This window comes from Habropoda laboriosa, unplaced genomic scaffold, assembly GCF_001263275.1.
Source record: "Habropoda laboriosa isolate 0110345459 unplaced genomic scaffold, ASM126327v1 scaffold54, whole genome shotgun sequence".
NCBI classification, from domain to species: Eukaryota; Metazoa; Arthropoda; class Insecta; order Hymenoptera; family Apidae; genus Habropoda; species Habropoda laboriosa.
The window spans coordinates 251904-270277 of NW_017100156.1; the positions used below are offsets into that span (position 1 = coordinate 251904).

Consider the following 18374-nt stretch of genomic DNA (forward strand, 5'->3'; position numbering starts at 1 on the left):
TTTCGGATTCAAATATTTGGCAGAAAAAAATTTTCGAAAAATTTGCCGTTGTATTTTAATAATCGCGAAGCCTTAATCAACGTTCCAGTGTAAAAAAGTGTATTTCGTAATGTTTCGGAGAATGTTCGCCCTAACTTGCAGCCAAAGTTAGTTGGTAACTAACTGCAATGCTCGTGTAACGGTTTTAAACTCTGCTGACACACAAACTCGCGCCTATTTCACGATCAAGGTTCAATTTTTTAAAAAAAAAAAAAAAAAAGAAACAATAAAAAAGTGTATTTTATTTTCGGTTTAATGATTTACCGAGTTTTTTTTATTTTCAACTGCGGCCAACTGTTCTCGAATAACCCGAAGAAAGTTGTTTCGTATAGCTCGAGAGGGTATAAATAAAAGAGAAAAGGATGAAAGGTTGGATATATGTGGGATAGGTGTAAATCGAGCAAGCAGTTGGAGGATCCAAGACTGACCGCAGCAGCGGCCGCAGCGGTAGCTGAAGCAGAAGCCGAGGAAAGAGCCCTCGCAGCCGCCCTTGAAGCCATCGCCAGATTACCACCTAGGCCAGATCGGGGTCCTAGAAGATCTCTTTGTGTCGAGGTCAGTCTATTCATAAAACGAATACAAACGAGATCACTTCTTTCTACTATTCCAACTGTTATCGTCTCTTTCTTCGACTTATTTTTGCAGAAGAAATAACTTCGTTTCATTGTACTTTCTATATTTCGTGTTTTACCGAAACGCCGAAACAAAATTAAAAAGTCACGTTGAAACATTTAATCGTAGAAAAATATCGATATACATATGTAGGAATGAATTCTTGATCCTCTCTGTAAGTTTTCTCGTTTAACGAACCACTGTCGCGTATCATTGTGATGGAGTTGCACCTCCTGTTGTACCTACGTATGTTTGTATTTTACTGTATGTGGGTTACAAAAAACCAAAAAGCCAGGGTTTTGTAAGAGGAACAGGAAGAACGATGGTGTACGATAATTATGAATTTTCTTTCAAGGTTACTCAATCTCATTTGCCAAGAATCGGTCCACGTTTCGCGTCGGTCGGGGGTGGTTACGAGGCTTTATTAACGCCACCAAGGAAGCAGCCGAAATTGGCGCCACCGGAAGAACAAAGAAGATGCAGCTCGGTAACGTGTAGCAGCACCGGGAGTAGCTACCTCGAGAGGAGAGGGTCTGCAATGCCGGTACCATGTTTACCTCTTCATCCTACGTTTTCGACGAAGCACGCTGCCCACGACGAACCCTGGGACCTTTATTACCCCATCGATATTCAGGTACGATCTGAAAATGAATTCGTCGTCTGTCAGTTTTAATAATAAATTATAGTAGATTTCAATTTTCAGAATAAACGATAAATCTCACTTAGTTGCTTACTATCGTTATTGTGATCTTTTCAATCTTAGGTAATCCAACCAACCCCAGAGCTTTCTCCATGCACAAGCGAAGCAGGTCTTTACGCGAACGAAGTGATAATTAAGGGAACTACCGTTAAGAGAGCACCATTGGCTTCCATGGGTAGTGTCGATCCTCCGGAACCAGACTCAAGGTCAGTGTTAATATGCCGTATATCAATTTTTGTGCAAAATTTCTTTCTTTTCTTCGGAAGAGATCTGTAATACTTTCTGAGTTAAGAATGTTAATTACAATCATATGGGTACTTCTCGAAAGAAATTTTTATCATAAATTTAGATTTTAATTTACATTTCGAGTTTGGTGTAGCGATCATCGTTGAAAATAATTTATCATCGTTATTAAGATATTTCACGTTTCGTGTACGCAATGTATCAAAAAATTAAGCTTCTTTTCATTCGTTATCTGTGTGAATTTATAGTGTCGGTTATTCAAGGTCACTGGGTTCCGACTCAGTCTTCCTGAGAAACGATGAGCACGAAGAGTGTCTCGATACCGAGGACGAAGTGTCCGGGTTCTCGACCGATTCTGAAGCACCCGGACCAAGTTGCAGACGATTCCTTCGAGTTCCCTCGAAGAAGAAGAAACCGGTTGAGAAATGGGACGGTTGTGCTGGCTGTGTTCCTAGACGACGACCTGGTGGAAAACCTTGTCAAGTTTGTCACAGCATCAGCGCAGCTGTTGAAACTTCTAGGTATATGTTATGATGTTTAAACGTATTTTGTTATTTTACATCGTTACTTCTAACGTTCCATCCGCGATGAACTTTATTTTGTTTGTTAATGTTTATTTTATCGTGTTCGCTATGAATATGCTAACAGGTCTCAGGGAGTCTCTACGAGCACCAGCAGCCAAAGCAGTCTCGGTTCTCCACCGTGTTCACCAGCTATCGAGCTCAGGCACAGGCCACCGCCGGCACCATTACCATCGAGTCCACCTGTCTGGTCACAAGAAACGCTCTTTTAGTTCTCTAAAGATTTACCAGAAGGTTTTCACGAATGGCCAGTAATCGCACAAAGTGTTCCCCCTTCGAAGGGAACGAACGAAGGATAAAAAGGAACGATAAATGATCATGGCTTCCAATGGGGTGATTTCGTGGAACGGAGAATAGAAACATTAAAGATGGAATTCCTGACGTTATTGCTCGAGAAGAGACGAATCGAATCGAATGGGAAGTTAGTTGAAAAAAAAAAGAGGAATGAAATTGAATTACAAAGAAGAAAGATTACAGTCTTGATGCTTGGATATGGTGAGATATTTCGAAGAATATGCGATTCTAAAACGAAGAAGATGAAACTGACTTCGAAAAGAGAAGAAATTATAAACATTTAGAGGAAGAAAGGATGCAGAAGAGTCTAAAAAAATGTAATTAGGTGTAGAAAATAATAGAGGAAATACAAATATCGAAACATTAATGAAGCAGATATGTAGGCGGGAAAAAATTCGTAAAGAATTAAGTCCAGTTTTCGCTTAAGAAAAAGAAAAAATAAATAAAAAACGATGTTGAATCGTCAAGTTTCTGCGGGTAAAGAGGTAGAAACGAAGAGCATAGTTAACCAGAGAATGGAATAGAGAAAAGGAAATGCCAAAAAATTTGTATAGTAATGTTTAAGATACAAAAAGAAAAAAAAAATACGAGAGAAGAGATGCAAAAACTAACAGACTAATTAATCGTTAAACGAACTGTTGTAAAAAGAAGAACATAGTAGCGTACTATAGATATATATTGTAAATAACAAACAAGAAGAAAAACGAAAGAAAGAAAAAACATGAATTCCTTTTTTTCGTATTCGAAAAAGAGTGAATAAAACGCATCACGTTTGTATCGCGTTAGAAAAGAAAATCAAAACTTTTAAAAAGACGTTGATCTAGTTGTGCGTGTAAAAAATAACATGAAAGATACTTCAACTTGTCGTTGATGATTTTTTTGGTTTCGTTTTTTAACATTTATCTATATATGTACGTATAATACGCGTAATTAAAAATACTGTTAGATTAATCGAGTCGAAAACTTGAGAGAAAACGAAAAAAACACAAGGTATGGAAATTTATCAATTTTTTGTTTTTCACCTTGAGTGACTTATTGTCTTAAATCGTATAGTTGAAACACGATTTCATGTTTTACAGAAATAAAATTATTACGAGCAAAGTAATTAATTGGTTGAAGTTAATTTATATCATGGATTAATATAAAATTTTCCATTTTCTTAATGAAAAGAAACAAAGGATCGGAAGGATAGGAAAATAACAAATGGCGAAATGGCAATTTGTCTCTTTCCATTGGATTAAAATCACAACTGACTCGTCGTTTTTAAAGTTTTTCTTTTTAATTTTCATTAATTCTTAATTTCTTTCATGCTTATTTAATTGATTAATTAATGACGCTTTGATGACTGCCAATTAAGAAGCAGAAATCCTCCGTGTACGTGTGCATGTGACTTATGGCGTGTATGCGTGCGTTTGAGTGTATGTATGTGTATGTCTGTATGTATGTATATGAACGTGCGCATGCACTCGTGTATAGAAAACTAGAAACAATCAAAGCCAAATATTAATAGTGTTGTAAATTTTTCCATTAATCGGGACGCGTTTATAATGTCTAGTCTTTTCATTACAAGTATAAACGACAATTTTTATACTCCAATTTTTTAAATTCGTAACTTATTTTCTTTCGAATTAAAAAAATTTAAGATTGAAAGTCAATTTTTTACTTCTTACTTTATTGTTATATGTTAATGGTTGAATTCTATTTTGCATAATTACAGTCTATCAATAATTGTTGATCATGGAAATGTTAATATTATATATTTAATTAATTACATTGTATGTTCTTTTTATTTATTAGCTATTTATTTTATTTACTGATATTTTCGTTAACACTATCGATTGATGTTGCTTTTCTTAATACATACGTTTCTAAAGAATCTTACTAAAAAGAAGGAACGATATAAATGTGAACCCGATTACACATTTAATAATCACGTTACAACGCGAAACTTCTATCGGTGCCTTTCCGCCGGATCTTCTTCCATTGTCATTTATATAGATAGTATCATCTCAGAAGAGAGAATCACGACAAATCAAAAGCGATAACGTAATTAACGATTTGGTTTAATAAATTAGTCATAGTGATGACAATCATAATCAATAATTGTGATTATTCTTGTCATCGTAATTATAACGAAGGAAGAAAGTTATTTATGGCAAAAAAGAAAAGAAAACCACGTTGATGCCTAGGAGAATGCAGCAAGCAATTATAACGATAGCGATTAAGGATAATGAGACGAATGAACAAACAAGGAATAAAAGCAATAGAGAAACATAATATTAGGTGAGCAAAAGCAAGAAGGGGAGGAGATGCGAGCGTTAATGAAAATAAATGGAAATAATAATGCAAATAAAGAAGAAAGATGGTGATTATGATTATGATGACGGTCATGATCACGAACAAAGCTCTTATCATTCTTTCGTAATGTTTTGAACAAAAATCTTTCCTGATGTACGAACAATAAAACTTTCACCGTTTCCTACTATCATTTTCTTTCATCAGGCCTCCCTCTTGTGAAATTTTTTTCTTTCCCGTTATCGACAATTGTCCAATTTTCGTAGCAGAAATATTCATTTATACAAGTATTTGATTGATTTTATCGTGACATTGAATAAGAGATTCGTTTAATTTATTTTGACAAATTTTACTCCTTGCCCACTGGTCGTTGTAGCGGAGAAAGAGGAAAGGTTGTAATAAAATGTGAGAATCCCTTTAATTATATAAAAAGAAAAACCATGCACTTTATGAATGATTTTTATTCATTATATATATATATATATATTCGTTGTAACTCTTCCTAAATCTGTGTCCCTACGAAACTTTCGAGGAGCGTTTTACAATGAGAATGTACTTGACTTACGCTGTTTGTAACAATAATCTCTCCGATCTTTACTCGATACCTTTTTGCAATGGATGATGAATAGTAGAATACTCATTTTCTCCACCGTGTCTCTATTTTTTCAGATACGAAATAAAATGTACATGTTGAACATAAAATGTTGAAGCAATATCCTACACATTTTTCATTTAATAATTTTTCTGTTCTTATTGTAATACTGATAATAGATTAACTATCTTTGCCCGAACAATTTAATTGTTCAATATTCTATAAAAAAGAAAGGAAAAAAAAAAAGATTTACTTTATCAAACATTATTTATTTTATCTTTCGCTTATCTATCTACATATTTCTCTATTCACTTGTTCGTTTAATATTTACAAGCAATTTCACGAGATTTGATCATTTCTTTTCTTCGATAACTGTTTCGCATTTAATCAGTCAAGAGTTCAATTGATTAAGTTAATTTTATAATGTCCGAAACTGTAACCGATATCTATTATCAGTGTAAGGTATTGACCTATGATATCGATAACACGATGGTTTTTGTTTAAATCAAACACGAACGAAATCAGTCTTTCATAAGCTTTCAAAACATGCGCTTAATAGCTATGATACGGTAAAGAGTCAACAAACAGATCCAAAGTGTTCCATTCGTGCTTCAATTACTTGTTTTGATAATGCAATTGATGAAGTATAAAAACAATCAATTTGTCGATTCAATTTAACCCATTTAAGTTGATAAAATTCAATTAAGTTTAAACAAACAAACATCATTCCAAAATTGAATCTAACTGACACAGAATCGAAAAATTAAACATTGTTATATAACCAGTTTCACACCCAGAGTTTCAGTAAAACTTAACAATGGATTGCGCAAAATTTTTAACGAGCGTTACAAAAAGACGAAAACCGAGTATTATTCGTGAATGGGGTAAGAATTTACAATTTTCTTAATAATTGATTACCAACATCACTGGCATTGCCGTCGTTATTACTTAATAATTCCTACTGATATACTTAAATTTTCCAAAGAATTTAATGTAACCGTAATTTTCTCATGTAATATAGCAAAAAGATTTATCGAAACTCCAAATGGGATAAGTCTGGCGAACGGAATGCCAAATACAAAAACGTTTCCCTTCGAAGAGATCACCGTGACGTATAAAAACGGCATCAAAGGAAAATTAACAGGAGACGAGTTGTCTTACGCCCTCCAATATGGTCCTTCTCAGGGGTAATTTATGAAGAAAAAAATGATCTTTAACCCTGTAAATTTTAATTCAACGTTAATTCGAAATTTTACTCCTTATTCAAATTCATTCATTTTTTTTCTTAATTATTTAATAGTATTTTATTCGTTTATTTCTTGAAATAAGGTGCATACCATTGGTAAAGAAGATGCGAGAACTCCAAATACATTTGCACAAACCAGCATATAATGACTGGGATATACTTTTCACATCAGGATCGATGGACGGGTGCAACAAAATTTTCGAAATGATTCTAGAACTTGGAGATCCTGTAATGGTTCAAGTACCGACTTACAATGGAATTCTGAACGCAGTAAATGTTTATTTATCTATTCCTTCTAATTGTCACTTATATTACCTTAGTTGTTCATGCTAATAGCTGGAAGATTTTCCTTTCTTCGTTAATTTGCATTCTAAATACTTCGATCTCTTCAAGTTTTAATGGAATTTCCTGATATTTTATCCAACCAAACTTTCCAACATTATTTATTCTCATTTCAGCTTGCACCATTCGCGCCAGAGTTCCTTGAAATTCCACAAGATCATAATGGAATAATACCAGAGATCATAATCAAAATTTGCAAAGAAAGAATACGCGATGGTAAACCATTACCAAAAGTGAGTTATGACATTGGAAACTATTTCATTCATTTTCTCTGTAGTTCGTTTCGTTTACTCTGTAATCAATATTTTTTCCTATTCCAGTATAAAGAAAAATTGTTTCATTCGTAGATTATTTACGTGAATCCAACGGGAGCGAATCCAACGGGAACGGTTTTATCTGAGTCTCGAAGAAAAAAACTTTACGAAGTAGCTGTAACATACGACTTTTTAATCCTGGAGGACGATCCTTATCGTGTTCTTCAGTTTCTCGATAAGAAACCTACAACATTCCTCGAATTAGACACCGAGGGACGCGTACTGCGTTTGGACTCTTTTAGCAAAATTCTTAGCGCTGGAATTCGTTTAGGTGTTGTTACAGCGCACAAAGAGTTCATTAAAAAATTAACGATGCACATGGAAACGACAAATATCCATGCTTCTTCGATGTCGCAAGTAATTTAATAATTCTATGCATGTTTCAAGGCAGAAAATATACATATATTACACTCTTTACAAACGAGTGATTATAATTTTATAGATGTTATTGTTTAAATTGTTGAACACATGGGGTCAAGATCAGTTGGAGCAACATTTTAACGAAATTCAGAGATTTTATCGTGAAAGACGAGATATCATGCTGTCCTCGATTGAAAAACATCTTTCAGGTAATTTATCTGAAGCTGTTCGTTTTATGAAAATTGAAATGTATCTATAATTGATTATTTTTCATTTATAAAAAAAAACATTTAATTTTATAGGGTTGGCAGAATGGAATGTCCCGCAGGGTGGAATGTTCGTTTGGTTAAAGATAAATGAAATTAAAGACGTAATGGAATTGGCAAGCAAGAAATGTATTTCCCAAGGGATTTTTATTATTCCCGGTCATGCGTTTAACTACGACAAGTCGAAACTAGAACATCATCTGAGACTTTCTTATAGTTACGCGACACCGACAGAAATCGATAAGGTTCTTACTTTCTTTGATCCCATTTTAACCTCCTTCATTTATTAATTTATAATTTTGTATACCTCTTATTTTAAATATCAACATATAATTGTTATATCCTATTTAGTTTTATATAGATTTAATCTCAGCAGTTTTTAGGTGTCATATGACCTTGTTTGTAAATCTTATTGTGACGTTTGATTTTCAGGCACTCTCAATACTAGCAAAGTTAATACGTGAAGAAATAGGAAGACAGAATCAGAAATAAATTTGAAATGTACAAACTATTTAAAGGCATTTAATATTACAACGCATTTGTATTGCATTTATATTATGTATGCATTTATTTGACAATAAATCTTAAAGTATAATTCATCTATTTTTCTTAATGATCTTTAAAATTTAAATGGGAGACCTATTTAACATATCCTATTTCCGGTAAACGCTAACTATCGAACTCGATCTCGAATTATCGATATAATTTTGAATCTATAGTACAAAATTTTAGTTATAATGTGGACTATGCTAAGAACATTATATAGATGAATATTGTTAAAATCTATTCAAAACATGTTAAAAATAATAAAATAAACGATGCAATTAAAATAATAGCAAGTACCAAAAAAAGTTAGGTTATTGTCGTTTATATCAATCAGCTGTGCCAAGTTCGAATCAAAGATTCGTGAATGATTTGTGATAAATTGCTATCGCTTTAAGTCAACTTTTGTCAAAAACTTTAATTAGCTTTGAATAGTAATTCATAAAGTTAACAATAATTTGTTGAAATAGCTTTAAAGAGAGTGATTTCACGAGTAGCAAGAATGAGCGAGATTCAGGAACCTGAAAATGACAAAGTGGAACCAAACGTTGTTTTAGAAGCTCAAGAAGTCGAAGAAAATGAAATAGAAAAATTGAAAGAAGATACTATAGGAGATACTCTGTACAGTGGCAAATGGATAATCAGTATTTTACTTTCAATATCAAAGGTAACTATTATAATCTTAGGTTGAGATAAATATTTTCAAGTTTATATTAACCTTCAATGGTTTTTAATTACAATTCGACACAGTTTGTCTTATTAAAGTCCAATTGAATTATGTATCATGCTAAATATTGTTTTTCCCAAATATAAATGAATGATAAAATGTTAATACCTAATAAGTTTTGTACATTGTATTGTTTTACAGAAATTTACTATATAGAATAAATATAAATTAATGTAAACAGACAATATTTTTTACAACTGACTTCAGTGGTTATATTGTAATACATGATTTATACTCTAAATGATTTACAATATGAATATTACCAATAAATGATAATGTTTCTCCTGAAGTTACATTTCAATTTTTATATAAGTTGTTCTATAAAGATTACTTATATTTCTGGAGTTTAATATGTGTAATATATGTATGGCATGTATTAGGTATTAAAATTTATTATATGCTTATATTTAGAGCAATTCTGATTACAACATGAATTAATGTAAATAAATTAAATATTCTAAAGGTTCAGGAAGATGGATGGAATGAGAAACTGCAAAGTGACTTGTGCACCTTATGGGATATGACTACAGAAAAAGATATTGTTCAATTTCTGGTGGATGTTGATTTCCTTAAAGTTGCAGAGTTTGCTTTAAATTCATCTGAAGAACCAAGATTAACGGTACGATTTGTTTCAAGATTATTTGGCCTTTTAAATCTGTATTTTATTTATGCAATAAAAATTTCACAAAATATTTCTTGAGTTCCTTGATTTTTTGAGTCCTTAATTTCTAAATTCCATAAAATCCTTCTGTGTTTAAATCCTACACATTTTTAAAATTTTCTTGTTGATGTTATAATGAATATAAAATGTTAATAAATAGCTTTATTATCTTTAGATATTCATTATCCTTAAAATCTCAGTTACTTAATATTTTAATCCTATATATTTTTGCACAATGTTTATTGTTCTTTTCACATGCTGTGTGAAGTAAAAAATCAGTATTTCACTTTCAAAGTGAATTTTATAAATTGTGTTCTTTCACATATTGTTTATTTGTTAGTTATAATATTTCTATACAATTTATAGGAAATAATTTTGGGAATAATTGGAAACATGACTTGTGAATCATCAGTTTTGGATTTATTGGGAGCAAAAGAAGAACTCCTTGAAACAATTCTTCGTCATCTTTCTTCTGAAGACTCTGCTACATTGGTACAAATTCTTCGACTGTTGCGTTCTGCACTTTGGAATATTCAAACCAATCCAGAATCAAAGTGGAGAGTTAATTTGAGAAACTCAACTTTTTTGAGGGAGGTAGTCCCTTTTATTTTAAAAAGTTCCACAAATGGTAAGTATTTTAAAAATCACACATTTATTAATATAAATTTCATTTAATATACTGAATAATATTTTCCAAATTCTATTATTTTCATTTATTACACATTGTTTTTTATCCATACATTACTTACATCTCTTTTTAATTTATATATTTGTAAGACTTCTAACTTCTAGACACCCCATATGTCCCTTTCTGGCAAGAATAGAATAAAATATTAATAATGGAATTAGAAACAAGTGTGTCTTCACATGTCTTCATTTCACTAGTAATTATAAAATAAATTGTTACAGAGGAACTTTTGATTGCAACGACGAGTTTTCTACGTTCTGCAGCAGAAATTGATCTTCCATCCGGAAAAACATTATTGGATGAATTGTTCGAATCATCCAGTTTTCTACTAGGTATCAAGTTTTAATATATTTTTAAAGAAATTTATTGAGTTCATTATTCTAAAATACACCATTTATTGTAATTCATTATAATTTACAAAAAATAAATAATTCTGTAGGAATGTTAGAATCTTTTGAAGAAGTTCTTCCTGAAGATGAAGCTCATCTTCATTCAGCCTCAACTTTAAAGTACCTTGAAGATTGGTTAGAATTGTTCTCTAATCTCCGAAAGGGACATCAAATTCATCAAGAAATTTTGCAAGAAGACAATTTAACTAGAACAGTAGAAATTCCACGAAGAATTTTAACAAGTTTTATCGATCCATGGAATCTTTATCCTTTAGATGAAACTAAAGCTTCTTGTGTTCATAGATGTGCCGAAATGATTCTTGATTTTCGATGGAAAGGATTTTTGAGAGCAGATTCTACAGTTGATATAGATGCAATAGTTTTAAAAATTATAGTCAGCATTAACACAGGTGAGTATGTTTTATATATGAACTAGTTTTTTTTTAATGATTATGGGAGTATTTAATATATTTTGTAGCAATGAAAGATGAAGATGAAGATTCCGAAGAAACAATGGAAGAGCTATTAAAATATCTGGAAGGATATTGGGTTGAAGTATCGAAGATTTCTACAACAGATGAGATTATAAAGATTTTAAAAACAAACGAAAAGACTGTTATCGATCATGCAATAAATTTGTTAAAATCAAAAATTCCTTCAGAAAAAATTAACGGTATAATGGATGGATTACCAAAGGAGTAAAATAAAATTTTAAGCATAAGAAAAAAAAATTAAATTAATTAACGAAATCTGTTTTTCGGTATGACAAGAATTGAATTTTTCAATTGTTTGAAAAGATTAAGCCTTTTTAACTTCATAACAAAGTACTTTTTAATATTATGTACAAACCTTGTTATGCTTTATAAATTGCACTGCATTTTATACAAATTTTTGTATCGATTTTATATATCTTTATATTCCCTTTTCATATTAAAATGTTTTTCTCTACTTTTAATTACGAAATTTGATAATTCCCGAAAGGTTTATAAATTAAAGTATGCATTGTTCTACAATTTTATTGCAATAAAAATTTGAGTATTTCAAGTAGTACATTAACAATATACAGTTTATAGGTACAAACGGAAGAATAGTTCTCCCTTTTTTATTTCTTTTCCACTCTCATTTTAGTTCATTCTTTTTTTAATAATTACTTTCTTGCGCATAGTCTTTATTTTACTTTGTTCTTAATCAACACATAACTTTTTAAACTGCTTCTTCTTCTTCTTCTTCTTCTTCTTCTTCTTATATGTGGAAGTTTCTTCTACTTATGCTTCTTTATGCGTGGTAGATCTTCTCATTTTCTATATCTTCATTTGGTGATATTGTCTTTTATCTTTATCTTCTCAAACTTGCTCTTCATTTGTTTATATGCTAACTTCATTTTTGTTAATCTTCTTTATCTTTAATCCCATTCTCCAATATACATTGCTCTAGGTGTAGGAGGAATTACACCTCTGGTTGGTAATTTGAAAAAATAATAAGCTAATGTAATAATGTTAATTTCGTCTTTAAGTTGTATAATAGCTTTTTTTTTTCAAAAATCATGTTACTTAATTAATAGTTAGATCTTGCTTGAATTTTTGCACAGATATGTTGTAATACCAAGTCCACTTTCAAAGCTTCGTGCATGATACATAATCGGTGGTCGATTCCCAGGTAAATGGCCATAAATTTGAGAAGATTGACTACTAGCGTATCCTGTAGCAGCATATGTAGGTGCTTGAGGTGGTGCTGGTCTAGCATATCCTCTTGTTGATACTTTACTATTTTTTGCCATTTTCACGAAGTTAGGAACACGAGCTCTTAATCCACAATAATACGGATCGTCTGTAAAGGACGATGAAACAAAAATTTTACTATAAAAACATTTCAAATGCTTAAAAAATTTATTAAATAAACATTTACCGTATTTCTTTTTATCGTCGTTTCTACTTCTTTTGTCTTCGTTCGTTATGACAGGCTTTCTGGCATAGTCATCTTCTATATCGTCGTAATCAGGCTGAAATCAAACAGTCAAAACATTATTGAACAGTATTATTTGATGAACAACATTAAAAAGTAACAACTTATTAAAGAGTCATGTAATTACTTTGGGTATGTCATGGCCATAAAGATTCTCTCTTGGTGGCAATTTCGGTGGTCTTTCACCTCTTCTTTGTCTACAAGTTGTCGATTGAGCGTAGATTTGTTCTCGGGATTCTCGATCCTGTGGGAATGGTTCAGAAACTCCAATGGATGACGAAACTCCGGCTACACTATATGGATCTTCGTCAGGAATCGGTATCCTAGGTCGATTTTTAATGTCCACCGGCCTTTGTAGTGCTAAAACTAATTGATTTATAAGTTATACATCGACACACATTTCTGCAATAAATTTTAATTTCAAAAAGTTGAATAGAAAGAATAATTGATGAAATAATAATTTTATTATTGCACCTGGTGGTAACTTGGACTTTAACATGTCCAAACCGACAACATTTACAATGAGAACCCAAACAGGACACTGTAAAAGATCTGATTCAGTTCTGACGAAGACAATTGCACTCAAACACTGCATTTCTAGTCTTCTTCTGTCTGGATACGCTCTTCGAGTTTCTCGAGAAAGATTTGTTTGAAATTTGTTCATGTCGAACACCTGATAATTAATGAAAAAAGAAAGACAATATGAAAATCATGATAAAGTGAAGAGAGAAATTTCTTATCTTTGTAATGCGATTTATCTTATTTCACTGCACCAGTGAAATAAGAATTGGAGTAAAGCAAATGATAGAACACTTACTTTCCCCGGTTTCTCGTGTTCTAACGCTCCTTGAGAATTCCGTGCAATTTCTGCTCCAATTGCGTTGTCTTCCTGACTGGTGGGCTTTATGTAAACGTTATTTTTACACAGCCTTTTTATTAGTATATTCCCCTGCTCGTCCATTTTAATCTTTACACCTTGATTTATATGTTTCTTCGCCTCTTCCGTTTTCGGGTCTCTCATTGGGTTTTCAAAACCGCATAATCCTATCCTATATTTCACAAAAAAAAAAAATATCATTTCTTTTCCTTTTTTTATATAAAATACTTATATCACTCGATTATTTCTGAAAATTTCCTTTTCTCAAAAGTTTAAAAGTTCCTTTTCTCATAAATTCAAACAGTTTATAATTGAGATTTTCCTTCTTCCATATTATCTAAATATGGAAATGAAACATTTTGAGAAATATGACTATTCATAATTTCACCTGAAACCATCGAATCCATCGTTAGATCCATTAATCGTAAGTACAGGTGCTCTGGCGTATGCTTTTGCCACCCTTCGGTTCCTTTCGAAAACGATTACCTTGGCCCAAATTTCGTCGTCAATTTGGTTCCACTTGTCCAGTACCTCTTGAATGTGATCCTAAAATAAACCATGAATGTTAATATCATCTTCGTTTCTTTTTCCTCTTAAAGGACACAACGAGATTAAAATTCGATATTAAGTAAATTTCTATTACTGAATAATATTATAATTTTACCTTGTAAAGTTTGTCGATATTATACCATACATCCTCTTCATCCTGGTCCTCGTACTGTGATTCGACAAGGTTGTCCCTCGATCGAGACAGAATCTTCCGCCTCGATACCATTTTTTACTGGAAGACTCTCTCAATCTGCGCAAAATTATTTCGTTTCTTTTTATTTTTTTTTCAATACTTTATTTATCTAGACAATTAATTAGTCTAATTAACATGAATTTAACAAGTGTTTTCGTTTCATTTGAACAGCGAGTATATTTATATATTCTTTATTTTATTCGTAAGGCACGATTAATGATCGGTGAGATTGCGACAAAGATTTATGCTTTCCATCAGCAGTTTCGGTTCGAAAGTTATGATCATTACGTAAGGAAAACTATCGAGCAATAATTTCATTTTTAAAGGTAAACACAAATGGCCAATGCTTTCACCACGCAATGTTTCTGCGCGACGTAACCAACGCGATGACCGCATAATTGTACACCTGATTTTAAACAAATGTCATTAGAGAAATTTCGTATTCACTGTGTCGCTTAATTAGCCACGTTTCGTCTAACACCGTACTTACAAGTGAAAGAGCAATTTCGATCACCTTAAGCGAAACAGTTAAAACCTCCAATTTACACCTCTTTCAAATATTACCAAAGTTTACAAAAATATATATTTGTTGAAAATTATCCACGATTTTCACGTGAAAAATAATGAACAAACATTTTGCACAAGACAGTCTAAGATTTTCATTACTAATTGCATCATACCCAAATGTATAACCGATTTTTTTTTTTTGAAATTTAGAATTTTCTAACTATGCAACAATTTTAACTCAACTCTTCAATTACACTGATTCTTCTTTTCTGCCAATATTCTTATGTGTTCCTACGTGAAAGAGAGAAAAAGAAAAGAAAAGAATTAATGAAACAAGAAAGATCGTTCTTCGAAGAGAAAGAAACTAAAAAGAAATCAAATTGAAAGATTAAGAAGGACAATTTGAACTTTCTACGTGCAGATCGAGCCACTGTGTATGTATTGCGAAAAATCATTTGGCGGGTTTTAATCACTGTGACTCATTAAGATTCAGGGAAATAGAATTTCTCTCTGATCGCAATTAACCGGTAGCAAAAGCGGCGTGTCTTTCACCTTCTCGATGAACAGCGAAAAGTGGGGAAGAAGGGACGGCCCACGAGTGGCTCGGTTCTGAAAAATTTTCTAAACGTATTGCAGCTGGTGAAGGGGGCAGTTGGTACGGGTCTGGCAGCACTCAGCCTTCGCATTCTTCGGAGAGAAGTGAAAGCCAGGAGTTTCAGGGAAATTCTATGCGGAATCGAAACCCTTTTTCCATGGCGCCTTACCTTCAACATGCTTGAGAATTTTTCTTCTTTCGGAATCATTAACAAACGTATCGTGTTTATGTGAAAATTTCATTCTCCTTTACATTTATCCTCGTTGAAATCCCTTCTTACAAGACAGGAAAAGAAAAAGAAAAAGAAAAAAAAAATATTTCGAACAAGGCTGTTATGATTATTTATTGCGAAGAAATTCAATCCCAGTCGATTCTCCGGAGACAATTTACAACCTAACCTCTTCACGGAGTATTTTCATCACGCGAGGTAATCTGCAATTTGATGCGTTGCACAGTAACATTGTAAAAGTACAATGTTCGAAAAATAATAAATATCGTGGTAAATATTCAGTGTAAGAAAAGTTACAATTATGTTGAATAAAGTTCTTTTCAACACTTTCTCACGTTCCTTTCGGTTCATTTGAAAATATCGGGAGTCGAGGAATATTCATATTCGTCCAATGAAAGTTGTTCTTCTGTTAAAGATCGAGGGGTCAGCGGTGTATTCGAATATATTTTACGTGATTCATTCAAGAAATTGACTTTTGCGTGTTCATTGGTCACCGTGGTGTTTCGAATTGTGGTAATATAAATGTCACTGGATATAAAAAGAAACGTTGAAATTTTCTGAATGACAGTACAACTAAAAACTACTTCCTCCATTGTAAGATCGTACAATGAAGTATTTTTCATTCCGACCAATTGGTCTCTACACGTAATATACAGGGTGAGTCGGTGAAAAATGTTTCAAAAGGAATCTAGCTTAACTCAGCGGTATTACATCAAATATAGTTGAAAGTAATTCTTGTATTTTGCAACTGTTCAGTTTTCAAGTTCAACTCGAACGTAATCTTGTAATCGATGCAAAGAGGAATTCAATGATCTACGATAATAGAACCTCGAACTTGTATATGTATTTCCATTATAAAACTATTAAAAACAGAACTCAGCGAATAGCATTACTTAAATCTCTGAAACAATCATTTTGCAATTGAAGTTGAGAAATGTCTATCGAAATGTATCAATACAGGAACAAACGTGTGTATACAATTTTTATCATAAATAATTATCATGCAAGTAAACGTTCGTCACTTGTGCAAAAAAAAAACCATCACCTGAAATATCAAAGAAAGTATAAAAACTTTCGTATAAACAGTAATGGTAAAATTGAAATTTTTACCATATATACTCGTTTCCTTTTTTTCAATATTATTCTCATCTTTATTTGTTTTTAGAACTGTGCAAAAAGGGTACACACGCTACAGAAGAAGAATTAATCTACAAGAAGGAATATCTCATGAAAATTTTCTCTACGTTTTACGCGAAACCCTTTCAGTATCCGCGTTACAAACACTCAATTCGTATCTTTCTCGCTGTTCTGTTACTTCTCGATGTATCGTTAATAATAATAATAATGAAGAAAAAGAAGAAGAAAAGGGAAACGTCATCGGTGAACCAAAAGTCAATCGAATCCACCGCGCCCCCCCAATTGCCGAAAAGGAACTAAATATTTTCTCGTAGCGCACGTTCTATTTTCGTGACGCAGCATTCCACTACGTGGCTCATAGTGGAACACTACAGGATATAGAACATGTCGAATATATTCGGTAAAAGTATTTATAAATTCGCATTGCGTTGCAGGCGAACGCACACTTGACCGCGCATGCATTGCCTGTGCAGCCGCAACATCTCTAGACCGTTGCGTGTCGACTCGCGAGAGGTTTTGAGCATTTTTAGAATGTATCGGCCGGTGTCGGTTTTTCCGCACTGCTTATAGGAACGAATGCCCGTGCTGTAAGGCGTGCATGAATCGAATACGAGATGCGTGTTCCTTTAACTTCAGACACGTTTCACGGGGTACGCGTGCATATACATATATATATATATATATATTTGTCGCAACATCGCCTATTAATTCGTTGCTATCGTTGAAATCTCCCTTTGCGAATATACACCGTACTAAGTCTGCGTGAATATTTAAGCCGCCCTTTCTGGTTCTCCTGTTCCCTTGGAAAAGTGATTTATTTATTGTTACAGGATAACTGATCGTTCAAAAAAATGACAAATTGGCTGCAACGTGAACCACACGTGTCATTAATAGAAAAACAAAAGAAGTTAAATATTATTAATACATTGATTGTTAATTTAAATGTAGAACGTACTATTTAACTTTTCATATTTTCTTCCCTTTTTTTTTTTTCGTTAGTAAAACAGACAAGAAATAAAGTTGCAAAATTCTCCAAATGGACATTGACTCCTTATGCTGTATACGTTTTTGTACTATATAAAGAGTAGTATACAGTGTTAAAGAGTTGTATAAATGATCGCGAAATCCTTGCAATAATAAGTAGTATATCTTGATAGTGAATATGTATACCTTTAATCAATGTATTTCTCGTGTGTATATATGTATATATGCGGAAATTATAAAGCAGTTAACTCCTATTCATTTTTATAATCAGTTCAATACGTCATTAAAATTTTTAAGTAAATAATCGTATAAAACGAATGATTAAATAATTATCATTCAAAATAAATATATAAATATATTGAAAATGAAAAATTTGGACAATAAGTTCCATAATAATTTTCTTTTTTATATCTACTTTTATAAAAACAATAAATTTTTCGAATTTGTAG

At 32.3% G+C, this 18374-nt stretch overlaps 4 protein-coding genes across 9 annotated transcripts in view; 3 read left to right on the forward strand and 1 right to left on the reverse strand.

Moving 5' to 3' along the window:
* The window catches only part of LOC108576602, a 26364-nt gene extending 23977 nt beyond the window's left edge, over window positions 1–2387 (forward strand). For 5 of the 6 annotated variants that reach the window (XM_017939653.1, XM_017939623.1, XM_017939638.1 and 2 more), the window contains 5 exons: window positions 429–594; window positions 1007–1285; window positions 1415–1557; window positions 1843–2115; window positions 2243–2387. In XM_017939653.1, coding sequence (XP_017795142.1) covers window positions 429–594; window positions 1007–1285; window positions 1415–1557; window positions 1843–2115; window positions 2243–2387 — 1006 coding nt within the window. The remainder of the gene's footprint in view (window positions 1–428; window positions 595–1006; window positions 1286–1414; window positions 1558–1842; window positions 2116–2242) is intronic. The other variant, XM_017939662.1, reaches the window with a different exon arrangement.
* A 3681-nt stretch (window positions 2388–6068) lies between these two features.
* On the forward strand, window positions 6069–8376 carry LOC108576511 (kynurenine/alpha-aminoadipate aminotransferase, mitochondrial-like). The gene is made up of 8 exons (XM_017939522.1): window positions 6069–6240; window positions 6378–6543; window positions 6686–6872; window positions 7061–7177; window positions 7292–7615; window positions 7701–7827; window positions 7921–8129; window positions 8317–8376. The coding sequence occupies exons 1-8, from the start codon at window positions 6174–6176 to the stop codon at window positions 8374–8376; spliced, it is 1257 nt and encodes a 418-aa protein (XP_017795011.1). The 5' UTR covers window positions 6069–6173.
* Window positions 8377–8885: 509 nt separating this feature from the next.
* On the forward strand, window positions 8886–11594 carry LOC108576520 (protein saal1). Its single transcript, XM_017939535.1, has 6 exons — window positions 8886–9094; window positions 9618–9773; window positions 10182–10443; window positions 10725–10835; window positions 10943–11302; window positions 11371–11594. The coding sequence occupies exons 1-6, from the start codon at window positions 8930–8932 to the stop codon at window positions 11592–11594; spliced, it is 1278 nt and encodes a 425-aa protein (XP_017795024.1). The 5' UTR covers window positions 8886–8929.
* A 458-nt stretch (window positions 11595–12052) lies between these two features.
* Window positions 12053–18374, reverse strand: part of LOC108576707 — a 7343-nt gene continuing 1021 nt past the window's right edge. Inside the window, exons 2-9 of the mRNA XM_017939766.1 lie at window positions 14396–14530; window positions 14120–14277; window positions 13672–13903; window positions 13329–13527; window positions 12982–13220; window positions 12798–12891; window positions 12495–12719; window positions 12053–12398 (exon numbers count right to left, since the gene is read on the reverse strand). Of these exons, the coding sequence (XP_017795255.1) occupies window positions 12295–12398; window positions 12495–12719; window positions 12798–12891; window positions 12982–13220; window positions 13329–13527; window positions 13672–13903; window positions 14120–14277; window positions 14396–14506 (1362 nt within the window). The 5' untranslated portion in view covers window positions 14507–14530 and the 3' untranslated portion in view covers window positions 12053–12294. The remainder of the gene's footprint in view (window positions 12399–12494; window positions 12720–12797; window positions 12892–12981; window positions 13221–13328; window positions 13528–13671; window positions 13904–14119; window positions 14278–14395; window positions 14531–18374) is intronic.